The sequence below is a fragment of the Carassius carassius genome, chromosome 13 (genome assembly GCF_963082965.1).
Source record: "Carassius carassius chromosome 13, fCarCar2.1, whole genome shotgun sequence".
Taxonomy (NCBI): domain Eukaryota; kingdom Metazoa; phylum Chordata; class Actinopteri; order Cypriniformes; family Cyprinidae; genus Carassius; species Carassius carassius.
Genome location: NC_081767.1, coordinates 24,134,714 through 24,147,496, shown reverse-complemented (window position 1 = coordinate 24,147,496; position 12,783 = coordinate 24,134,714). Strand labels below are relative to the sequence as shown.

The 12,783-nt window shown below is 38.8% G+C and overlaps 1 protein-coding gene across 1 annotated transcript in view; it reads left to right on the top strand.

The window, feature by feature from the left end:
* Nucleotides 1-1,625: 1,625 nt before the first annotated feature.
* The window catches only part of LOC132156156 (mothers against decapentaplegic homolog 6-like), a 37,207-nt gene continuing 26,049 nt past the window's right edge, over nt 1,626-12,783 (top strand). The window contains exons 1-3 of the mRNA XM_059565044.1: nt 1,626-3,112; nt 7,899-7,955; nt 8,801-8,878. Coding sequence (XP_059421027.1) covers nt 2,326-3,112; nt 7,899-7,955; nt 8,801-8,878 — 922 coding nt within the window. The 5' untranslated portion in view covers nt 1,626-2,325. The remainder of the gene's footprint in view (nt 3,113-7,898; nt 7,956-8,800; nt 8,879-12,783) is intronic.

Sequence of the window (12,783 nt, the reverse complement as noted above, 5' to 3'; positions counted from 1 at the left end):
CCATCCAATCTCTGTCTCCGGGGGCATGTCATAAATGTTGGGGAACCAATCGGCAGTGTTTATTGCTGAACTTTTGCTACTTTGAGCAAGTTAATACATTGAGAGATATATCCCCGCCTGATCTACTCCAGCCAAAGTCTTTAACCCTTTATGTGCATGAGTGAACAAAATGACAAGGAAAAGTTATGATTTTAACTTAATAAAGGCCTATAGGTCAAGCAAAGTACTACATTTGGACATATATGTTTAGGATTTACTTAATTTTTTTTGGGGGGGGGGGGGTTCATTTAAATTATAACTTACACTGAAATTAAATATTGATCCAACCGAAAGGTCAAATAATAAGGAGTATTGTGTTTGCATGAATGTATTACATCTCAGGCTATTTAGGATGCTATATAACTAAATTTAAATTATTTTATTTTATTTTTTTAAGGGGCTGCATTTACCAGTCTATGTATGACCCATTGCTGGAATTCACACCCGAATGAGAGCCGTTTTCAGCTCATGAGGTCATTATATGGAATTTGCAAGCTTCCCCATCTACTGAAAATTCCTCATGTGCAGGTAGTGCACACTCTGCATCACAATAACAAAAACTATTTCAGATTTTGATATGGATGTATTAGAACAGGTGCTGTTGCAAGGAACCTGGCAGTTACTTATTTAAGACACACATTAAATATTTAGATAATAAGTAGAGCAGTTCTTAAGTACATATAAATAAATGTAATACAATGAAGAGAAATAAAATGAATAGCACTTTTGAAAAATATGATCAATCATGAAATTAATACACATCATAAAAACTGTGTTTTATTCTACATGGAGTAGAATTAAATTAATTCAAACTCAAACTAAATTAATCATTACAAAAAAAAAAATCATAACAATAAAAAATACAAAATATAGCAAGATGAGTGCAAATGTGCAATAGTCACCAGTCCGTGAAGTCTCTCTGTTCAAAGGTAATCTTGTTTCTGAGTAATCTATTTTTCATGTGTAGCAAAAATAAAATAACAAAAAAAATGTAATGCATCCAGACCAATAGGTGTCAGTATAAAGTCCAAAACTTGTGCTAAATTTGCAAGACATAAGAAGCCATTAAATATAAAAAAACTTTGAGAGCACCTTTTAAGACTTCGAATGGTTTGTTATAGTATGCAATGCAGTTGCTGTTAAAAGTTATTATGCATACAACTTATTAGATAAAGCCTATCTTTTGTAGCCTAAAAAATAAAAATAAAAATGAAGAAACAATAGAAAGATATTAAAGTAAGTTGTAGACTCTCGAAAACCCATAAAACTAGGAATAAAATTATGACCAGAGTAAAGCTGAAATGACATCATCTTGGAAATGATTGTTAAATAATTTTTGGATTTTTACATTTGTTCTAATTTACTCGCAGTTCTTCCTCTGCTTAGAATAAACAGTCATCTTAGTTAGGATATATGATGAGAAAAGAAATAGATGGATGTTACGCCTTTAAGAGTTAAGAAACTTGAAACCTTGTTTGCGCAACAATCAGTGCAGCTCAGAGCCGCCAAAGTGTCTAGACTAGCACATGATGGTAGTCAGCCAATGGCTCCATCGCTCTCCTCGGGGGCCCTGTGTGTGTGCGAATGTGTGTGACAGGGGAAGAAGAAAAAAAGGAAAAGGGGAGAGAAACGGAGAAAGAGAGAGAGATCTGAGTTGCAGTCTGACCAGGTCTGAACGGAACCAGGAACATACTATAAGTCCACGGATTGTTGCTTTTCTGACCCCAGTACGCGCACAAGGATATTATGCGATCGCAAAAAAGAGTGCGCTGGAATAGTGGGAAACAACCGGAATGGTGAATTCTGTGAGGAATTGTCTGTGGATTTTATTCGCCGAGGAGCAGCTTCATTCATGTCACCAGACCCTCTGTTGAAAAGTGGATTTGAATATTTCAAAGTCCGACAACATTGTGCGACTGGTGTATCTTTTTGCATGGGATTTTTGGCCACAAATGTATTTTGCTAGTGCAAACCCGTAGTGCATTTAAAAACTATAACGTATCGCACTGTAGCTCCACTTTCCAAACATTGTTCACATGTAGGCTACTTGACAGCGTTCTTCAAAAATGAATACGTTTCTATGTAGCCTTGCGGTTGTTTGATGTTTTTTATGCAATATAACATTGTGCCTTCAATACTAATGTGGTTTTGCCACCAATATACGGTGCTCGGCTGTGCACGCGCTGCACGGCATTCGGCCAACATTAATGTTGCACGAGCTCAGAAATAGTTTCAAATCGTTAAGATCTGAACGTAAATAACTCATCTAAAGTTCCAAGTTGTCGTATGTTCAGGACGAAACGCTCAGGTCTTGTGCGGCGACTCTGGAGAAGCCGTTTGATTCCAGATAAAGAGGGGGGCGATGGATATGGCAAGAGCGGCGAGGGGTCTCGAGACGATCTGGTTGGCTCCAACCCAGAGAAAATTCCCAAGACGGAGTTCAGACCGATGACCCCGAGCGGTTCGCCTGGCGTGGACTATGGGCAAATGTGTACGAGGAGTCCCACTGCAAGCAGCGGTGGTGGCACCTCAGGGGGCGTTTTGGACCAAGATGGGGGTACGGTGTGTAGGGTGGGAAGCCCTCGGTCTGTGCAGGACAGCGATAGCAGAACAGTCACTTGCTGTTTATTTAAAGATCGGGACCATCATTCTGGATCTACAAGTCCGGAGCCAGGCTCGTGTCAGTTCGTGCTGAGGAACATTGGTTCTTCTCGGGACCCCGGTCCACTTGAGAGTCAGGACACGAAACCTCGCTCCGTCATGGAGCAGGAGCTCAAGACCGCCACCTATTCGCTATTAAAAAGGCTAAAGGAGAAAACCTTGGATACTTTGTTGGAAGCCGTGGAGTCCAAAGGAGGGATGCCGAGCGACTGTGTGATGGTATCGCGGGCCGAGTTACGTTTAGGCGGCCACATGGCTCCTCCACAGCTGTTCATCTGTAAGCTTTACCGGTGGTCAGACCTGCAGCACACGGGCCAGCTTAAAGCGCTCTGTGAGTGCAAGAGTTTCGGAGCTCAGGACGGTCCGGTAGTGTGCTGCAATCCATATCATTATAGCCGACTCTGTGGGCCAGGTAAGCGAAGATCCCATTGACGGATGTGTCTAAAACCTAAACTGACTAGATTTTCTCATCGTTAGGCTTCACTTTCAACCTGCTGCTATGGCAAAGGGCTTTCCCCAGGGTTCCCCTAACAGATGCACTGAAGCTTTGTTGTTACAGTGATTGATATCGGTTACTATATAACCATTGATAAAATGTGTTCAATAGCAAATAATAATTTCCACTTGATAGCCAATTCAAGTATGAAAATAAATACAGTTCTTCGTAAAATGTAAGCAAAATATGCTTCATTGCTTTAAATATCTTAAGTAATTATATAAGTGACTTAAAGAATAGCGATTTGCACAACAACTCTTTATACTGTTCTGTTTTTATTTTCTACTAGGCCTACTTCATAATTTTCCATCACAGTTACCCTATCCAGGAAACTTTAAGTTAAATACAAACACAACAATTGCATATATACATGTTTTTAAAAATGTTTTTAATGCAGGTTTCTGAATTGGCAATAGACAAAGTGTGACCTTGATTAAATTATGCTTAGTTTAGCATATTAATTATCTGATGACATGGGTTATTCTCCAAATGGTTGTCTCAAATTGAAATATGATTGGGACAGTTATATTTATTTGATTTAGATAAATTAATTGGAGTCTGACTTTATGGAGACACTGGCTGTTTGGCCTTAAAGATCTCAAATAAGTAGGCTACAAGCTTTTTAAGGAAAGCAAATGGGTTACGTTTTCATTCCGATTTTTTCCTTAGTCAAATCATTATTAATAATAGCCATCCGCTGGCTTCTTTTCTCTCACGTAATGTCTCATAATGGCCAATACTTGTTAGTTTCTAAATTTCGGATGTTATTGTGATATATTTAGTCGCGAACAACTCAAACGAGCAGATTAACTCGTTAAAATTCCACAGATTGATGGACTAACGTTACGATTAGAATTCCTAGCATTCATATGCTATGTGAGGAGGACATTGGCGACCTGGGGCACTTGGCAACTTATACATCAGTTTTTCCATTATAAATCCTCGCATATTAAGAGATAATTTTAAATCAAAGGCTTCCAACTAACAATTACACTCTTTGCTCGGAGTTTTATTGGAGTTTCTCAGAGCAGAGACGCTTGAGGGAGAAAGCAGCCCCTCTGATCTCTGTAGAGACACACATAGCTCACAGGCGCTCAAGCGTGTCCCCATGCCATGAAGATGTTTTTTTTCATGCTATTGAACAACAGAGCCCTCTCAATCTTCAATCTCAAACAATGGTTTTGACGGGGTTTTTTCAAGGTTAATTTTCACCAACGACATTAAAGCGAGAAATCCTAATCTCCAGAGGTTGCCTAATGTTTGAGCGCATAATCACGCAAAACTCTTTGAGCAAACATTTCAGTGTATAAAGGGCTTACAAAGAAACTTTCTTTCACTAATGGATTTGTTTATCAGTGTTTAGCGATAGCCTACTTTAATTTTGTTTTGTTGTAGCTATAAATTAAGATACCAGTATTTTAGGATTTAGCCTACTAGGACAAAACGCGCTTCCTTTTTGCCAGACTTTATAGCTTTGAGATGATATCAGTTTCAAGTTGCGCTTTAAAAGTCGTTTTTCTTTCCTAAGGAGGACCCCTCATGCTATTTAGGTGAAGGAGTGGCGGTAATATACAGTTTGCATACAACTGGCGCCAGACTGACTCGCTGTGTATCTGAGTGACTGAGTTTAGGATCCTGGCAATTACTGCCGCCACTCTTAAAGAGACAGTCCACGTTATGCTTTTATTCCCCCCCCACGAGCAAAAGGCGAGGTCATTTTAATTTTTTACTAGACTAAATTTTTTGATTGATAACAAATAAAATGTTTGTGTATATATAACAATTTATTTAAAATAAATATGTTAAACTCACTAGTATTGTTTATGTGGATGTTTAAAATATTTCCATGACATATGCTTACCAAAAAATCAATGCTAATTGTTTTTAATCCAAGGAGTTTTTATCTACTATTTAAACAAGGTATTTGGTGTTTTGTTAGCTTACAAACTCAATAGAAAATGTAAGTATTAAAGTGAGCTGCTATTATTTTAGATTTTGGTTTTTAAACTCAAATATTTGTCACAACATGTTGAGCTAACATGCGGCACCTACCTGTATAGCAAATAACCAGACCAAGATGGTCTGGTCTTTTTTTTTACAGTGATTTTGAAAAAAAAACAAAAAAAAAAAACAATATGATAAAATTCACTCTGTAATGGTCTCAAACATGGAAAAATCTGTTAACCAGGACTAGGAGAAGTACGTTCTCATTGATATCTCAAATCAGTATATAATCAGTAAAAATATTATACAACTGAATCTGCAAGAAGGAAATGTGTAGAACTATGTAAATGGTTGGCATTAGAATTTTGCAGTAATTGGGCACTTTCTGTTCAGTTCTGTGTAACAGATACCATAAGGACCTACAGTATACATACATTTTCTACAGTGCTGTAGTTAAGATATTACAGTGGGCATAGAACGGAATCATCCCCCCTTTAAAATAATCACATTTTGTTGCTTTGCAGCCTGAAATGAAGACGGACAGTTTTTGTTTTATGCAGTTGTATTTACTCATTGCAAACTATTGAAAAAAAAAAAGAAAAAAAATTGCTTTAAAGGGGTCATATGATGCGATTTAAAATTTTCCTTTCTCTTTGAAGTGTTACAAACTCTTGGTACATGAAGATCTGTAAAGTTGCAAAGACTAAAGTCTCAAATCCAGAGATATTCTCTATCAAAGTTAAGACTCTGCCACACCCCCCTAAAACGGCTCGTTCAAACATTGCACACGTCTACGTCACTATGTGGTAATATTTATGTAATGCCGCCCAAATGTTCACGCAAAGAAAGAAGGAGTGGTTTCAGTAACTGCAGTTAGTGTTGAAGCAGCCATGTCAGGCAGGGGCTGTGTGCATATAGGTTCCAAAAGTAGATGCATTTAGCAATCTTTACGATTACTTACTACAGAACAGCAGTGCATTTTATGGATGACCATTTTGTGAACCTAAGAGAGGAGGTAATTCTGATTTTGCTATGACAATCTGGCGCTTCTCAATCAGCTACTATAAGTATGTTTTGTTATTAGTTTAAGTATTTGCTATTGAATGTACAAATGCAGAGTTTTGCGAGTTGCATGTGTGTGTGTGTGTGTGTGTGTGTGTGTGTGTTGTGTGTCCTTGGCTTGTGTACTGCAAACACATACAAGCTTTATCACTGTGTCTGTCATGCGACTATGTTCCCCTTTTGGGCTTGAACTGATGGTAAAACTAAGGAAATGTATTAACTGTCTTTACATTTATTTTGAAAGATGAAGCTTACGATTATGGAAAGGGGAGTTACATTTCTGACGAGTGCTTGGTGTTTGGCCAATCACTATGCACTGGGTCAGTTAGCCAATCAGAGCAGAATGCGCTTGTCGGAAGGAGGGACTTTAAAGAAAACGTTGCGTTTGAGTGAGCCAGGGCATAGAGGATCTACAATAACGTACAGTACTTGAAAAATAATGTGTTTTTTGAACATTAAAGCGTGTCAACATATTCTGTTATAACAAATACACAAAATGATAATCTTAAAAAAAAGCATAATATGACCCCTTTAATTACAGCCTTTAGTCTGTTTGGATATGTCTCTAACTTTACACATCTAGACTTTGCAAAACTTGCCAATTCTACTTTGCAGAACTGCTGAAGTTCAGTTAAATTTGCAGCAAATTTTCCTCAAGAATTTGAAGGTATCTGTCCCATCTGTCCCAAGTGCTCCAGTCCCTGCTGCAGAGAATATTACCACCTCCATGCTTTACTGTAGGAATGCTGTTATTTGGATGTTGAGCTGTATTGGATTTCTGCCAGACATATGATTTGGTGTTGGTGTTGGTCTCATTTGCCTCAGTATCTTCAAGGTGCATTTTGGTTTGGTCGCGACTGCATGTGGCCTTTCTGGAGGAGTGGCTTTTTTCTTGCTACCCTCCCATACAAGGTAAATTTATGGAGAATTTGTGATATTGTTGTTACATGCACACAATGACCACTCTTTGTCATAAATTCCTGCAACTGCTTCAGAGTTGCTGTAGGCCTCTAGGGAGCCTCTTTGACCATTGTCCTCCTGTCTCTTTGATCCATCATAGACTTCACTGTGCTTCTAGGCACTGACAAAGCCATTTTTTGTATCCATCCTCTGACTTGTGCCTGTCCAAAACTTTATCCTAGATCTTTTGAAAGTGCCTATGTCACCCATAGTTGATTGTTTGCTTCAGTTGCACTACCAAGGACTGAAATACTGTAGGAAAGCTCTTTTCATGCAAATCAAAATGATTACAGCTGAAAGTCAAACAGCTTTGTATGCCATTGAGAAAGGGATCTGATTGAGGTTGAGGTTACTAGTCATTTATGAGGAGGTTGATCCTTTTTCCAACTCAGTGATTGTTTTTTTTAAATTATTTTTTATTGTTTTTTTTAATGACATATTGGTGTTATATCTTTCACTTGGATGTTATAAGTTGCACTGAGTAAATACAGCTGGATAAACAAAAATTGTGTCTGTCTTCATTTCAGGCTGCAAAGCAACAAAATGTGATTATTTCAAAGGAGGGTGATTCTTTTCTATACCCACAGTACATATCGACTACATTGTGTTTTGTCATTAATATATTGCTTTTTTTGTGAGCCACAGACCCAATCTATCCAGATAAAGCAATGTATCTATATTTAATTTCCCCATGTTTTTCTATTCAAATTGTAATAATATTGCTGTTCTTTTTTAGAGTCACCCCCTCCTCCATACTCAAGACTTTCCCCCAGCGAAGAACACAAGCCACTGGGTAAGTTTCAAATACATGCGCTAATTGCTGAATAATGTCAATGTAAATATGATAATGTACATGCACATTCTGAGGGAACAGATGATGAGAGATCATTTACTGACAAATTTAATAAAATAATCTGTGTAACAAAATAACCCGGCGAAAATAAGTCAGTGCCATCAGTTGGCACCCACTGGTTGAATCTCTGGCTTTACGGAGAGCCAAAGGGGAAGCAAAAAAGTAGAACAACGTGAAGAATTTTAATGGTGGCAATTAGGCACAGTGACCAACTGAGAGCCAGTATCCGGCAGGCCCATTTTCAGCATGCCAATCTGGAGCCGGCCTAGGCTTGGCCTTGTCTGTTGCTGGGGCCTGGCACTGGGCTGGGATATCCTCTCAGTACCGTAGCTCAGCATCGGCCACATTGTTGACAGGAGGTGGGGTGGAGAGTTGGGTACTGTCTGGAACTGATGCTTTGGTGGTTTGCAACTCAGCCTGATAACTCATTTATTTATTTCTAAAATTGGCTCAATATCAACATATTCTGGTTGATACCAGAACCAATAATATTTATGTGTAAAAAAATAAAAATAAAAATAAATAATGTTTGGGGTTGGTAAGATTTATTTATTTAGAATGAAATCTCTTATGCTCACCAAGGCTGCATTTATCTGATGAAAAGTAATATTATTAATATTATAACAATTTAAAATATATTTTTTCTATTTTTATGTATTACATTTTTTTTTATTTCCTTTGATGGCAAAGGTGAATTTTCAGTGTCATATGGTCCTTCAGAAATCAGTGTAATCAATGTAACTAACTAACAAACTCTAACCAGATGACATCCTTTATCTCCTCAGATCTGTCAGATTCCACACTGTCTTACACTGAAACAGAGGCTGCCAGCTCGCCTAATGTCACCCAAGGGGAATTCTCAGGTGAATTTTCTTATTTTAAATATTTCTGCTCTGAAATGCTCTGCTCTGTTTTAAATCTTTGTGTCAGCATGGCCTGTGATACCATTGTCAGTCTTGTTGCTGTTATTTCCAGTCCCGGAGAGCTCATGTGGTAACATCTTTGTTCAAACAAATGCTTGTGATGGTGACCTTGCACCAGATATTTACATTTTCCCCTCTTTCTGCAAAAGAGAGCATTGAGCATGCAGAAGCTGTTTTCCATTTTAGTTGTCAGACAAATCTCAAAGTTTGGCAGGAATATTCCAGTGACATAGTTTTGCATGCGTTTTAAGGGCCAGGAAGGGGTTAAGTGCTCAGTAAAAGTCTAAAATGCAAAGTAAACAGCAAGGCATACCTTCCGCCGTCCTAAGTTCTGCAGGTTCCTATGGAGTGTGTTTGTATAAATGAGCAAACTTTGCAGGTAATTTGGTTTTTATGTTGGTCTTTGCTCCTCCTCATTAAAGGCCATTAGGAGTGGAGAGAGTGTGGTCGAGATAAAGCTCTCATTGTGAGCCCAGCAGAGGTTCAGTGGGCCGTGTTGGCTGGCCATAAAGCCTGTCTCCCATCCTCTGTTTTCTTTCAGAAATATTTGAGTGGGATCAAACTGTAATAAGATCCATGCTCGCAGGGATACACACACTCGACCACACCGAGTCACATTATACGCTTTGCACACAATAGCGCATATCGGAACACGCACACACAAATGCACATATCAGCTTTTACAGCTCTATCTTGACCCGGAGTAGGCTTTTTTCCGTTGCTGTGAAAGGGCCACACTGAGAGAAAAGAGGAGAAACAGTCTTGTGTCATGATTTGAGATGAAACACTCCCCTCTTATGGAATGAAATCAACATGCTTCTCTCATAAAACTGGAACCAGACCATGCATGCGTAGGATCATGGCCGCAGAGACAAAAAGGCTGAGGCCTTTTTTTGCAGCGCTAGAAATAGCATTCAAAGAGAGAGGGTCAAACCACCCCCTTTCCCAGAAGGAGCTACCTGAGCTTGTGGCTTCATGCACCCTGTCACCACCACTTCACAGGCTGGCGACACTCCTTGTGCAAACAAATTATGTTTCAAATGCTTGCTTAGATTTTTTTCTCTGGATTGGGTTCGTGTGAACCATGACTTGCCTGTAGGTTCATAATTGTAATAAAAACATAATAGTTTTTTTTTTTTTTTTTACACACATTATAATATTATGATGGCTAAATTCAGTTGTACTATTTACAACTATTTATTTTGCCATTGTCTACCACACGCTTACATTTTTAACATATTTAGTTACACTATTAATTATTCATACATTATAAGGTTGTGATGCCTAAATTCACTTAGAATAATAAAAACAAGAGATTTTTAATACAAGTACAAGGAAATCTTACTAGCTCGAGAACGAGTCAGTCTTTTGTTCGTTATCTGGCTCGGCTCGGTGTTCATCTTTAGTTCTCTCTTCACAGCAGTTCAGTCAGTGTACTGTTTGAGTACATGAATTACTCCAGGATATTGGTTTGTTTTAACTCAGAGGGAGTGTCAGCCACATTAAAAAAGTTAACAGCTTAAGTAATTTGTGGATTAATGCGTATTGGAGACGCGAACCGTTTCAAACGATTCAGTTCGATTTGGTGAACTGGTTCAAGAAGATCCGGTTACATCGAGTGATTCGTTCACGAACCGGATATCACTAAACTGCAGTGTTTTGAAATCGCAACAGACACGGAAGAGAAGACAATGCTGAATAAAGTCATAGTTTTTGCTATTTTTGGACCAAAATGTATTTTCGATACTTCAAAAAATTCTAACTGACCCTCTGATGTCACATGGACTACTTTGAAGATGTTTTTATTACCTTTCTGGACATGGACAGTATACCGTACACACATTTTCAATAGAGGGACAGAAAGCTCTCGGACTAAATCAAAAATATCTTAAACTGTGTTCCGAAGATGAACGGAGGTCTTACGGGTTTGGAACGGCCAAAAGTCATTAATGACATAATTTTCATTTTTGGGTGAACTATCCCTTTAAGCATCCAAAACACATCATATGTAGGTCTTTTTCAGCACGGCTTATAGTTTGGTGTGAAGCATTGAACTGACAATTCTCCAAATGCCTGTAGCTGAAATTGTTAAAATTCCATAGGTGTCCCTCTCCAAATCACCAAACATAAGGTATGTAGATTTGGAGTGGGCCACCTATGGAATTTAATCCCTTTCCTTTATGCTACCTGTAAAGAAAGAGAGGAAACGGATCTAAAATCTAAAAGCATTCATACACATGGCATCCACCCACCCTGGGTTCCTTATCCCACCCCACCCACATGCAGGAACTGGTAAAGCTCTTGAAAGTGAAGCCGGGGGGCCAAATGTGGGAGCGGAGCAGATTGCAGCCCCCTGGACAAGTGTAACTCCTGTTCTGAACACTCATCCACTCTGTTTGACAATAGTAACAGAACACATCTCACTGAGTCTTATGAAAACTCCTTGCCGCCCAAGGGTGAGATTTTAGAGAAATTGGCTGCTTGGTTTGAAAGACAGTCGGTGGACGCTCGAGATCTGAGGCTATTCATGTAATAGTTCTTTAACGTCTTGCAGCCTCACTGAGTTTGTTTGAAGCACACTGCGTTAGGATTTTCAGCTCAAATCTTTTTTGAGTTTCTGTTAGGTTTTCTGCATGTATTTTATCATTTTTGCATGTTTTTTTTTTTTTTTTTTTTTTTTTGCAAGCCCTGGAATATTTTTCTGAATATTTGCATTTCTGTGTGTTTGTCTTGGTGTCTGAGATGTCTGCGCTCCCGTGTTTGGGTACATGTCTGTTTGTGTTGTTTTTATCTGGATGTCTATAATTTGGCGTTTCAACCGCAGTTTCTCGTTTAAAAGCAAATGTGTTTGTCAGTTTATGTCTACACAGTGTCAGCGCACAGCTATTGATTAAGAGTTCACTATGTTTTCAAAGCTTGGCCGTCGAAACATGTGGTCGTGATGTGCTACATGTGTGTCTGTAAAAACTGTGTGTGCGCGTGTGGTTCCACTCACATTCTGTAGCTGTGACTGGGTTTTAATGTAGCCCACCTGTTTCCCCGCTCCTTGTTGTGACCGCGTGGAGATCAGAATTATGTTCTTTGAAGTAGGTCTCATTGCTTCCCTTATAACTGGATGCATGTGAGTTTGTGTTTGCTCTCTGTATTGGGGTTTTTGTGATCTTTGGGCTCACAAGCATATCTATCTATCTATCTATCTATCTATCTATCTATCTATCTATCTATCTATCTATCTATCTATCTATCTATCTATCTATCTATCTACCTACCTACCTACCTACCTACCTACCTACCTACCTACCTACCTACCTACCTACCTACCTACCTACCTACCTACCTACCTACCTACCTACCTACCTACCTACCTACCTACCTACCTACCTACCTACCTACCTACCTACCTACCTACCTACCTACCTACCTACCTACCTACCTACCTACCTACCTACCTACCTACCTCTATCTATCTATCTATCTATCTATCTATCTATCTATCTATCTATCTATCTACCTACCTACCTACCTACCTACCTACCTACCTACCTACCTACCTACCTATCTATCTATCTATCTATCTATCTATCTATCTATCTATCTATCTATCTATCTATCTTACAAGCAAGTTGTTTCATTTAATATCCATATCCATTTCAATACATTTAAACTCTACTTTAATAGTAATTCAGCAGTTGAATTGGAATTTAAAGATCTCAATTGGATTCTGAATGACGCACGTCCCTGCTGCAGAGCAGTAGAATTGTTTTTCCAGTGATTATTAGTCTTTATGATGAGGGATCTGACAGATGTGGAAAGGAAGGCCGGCAGCGCTGCAGAAAACAGTGGCT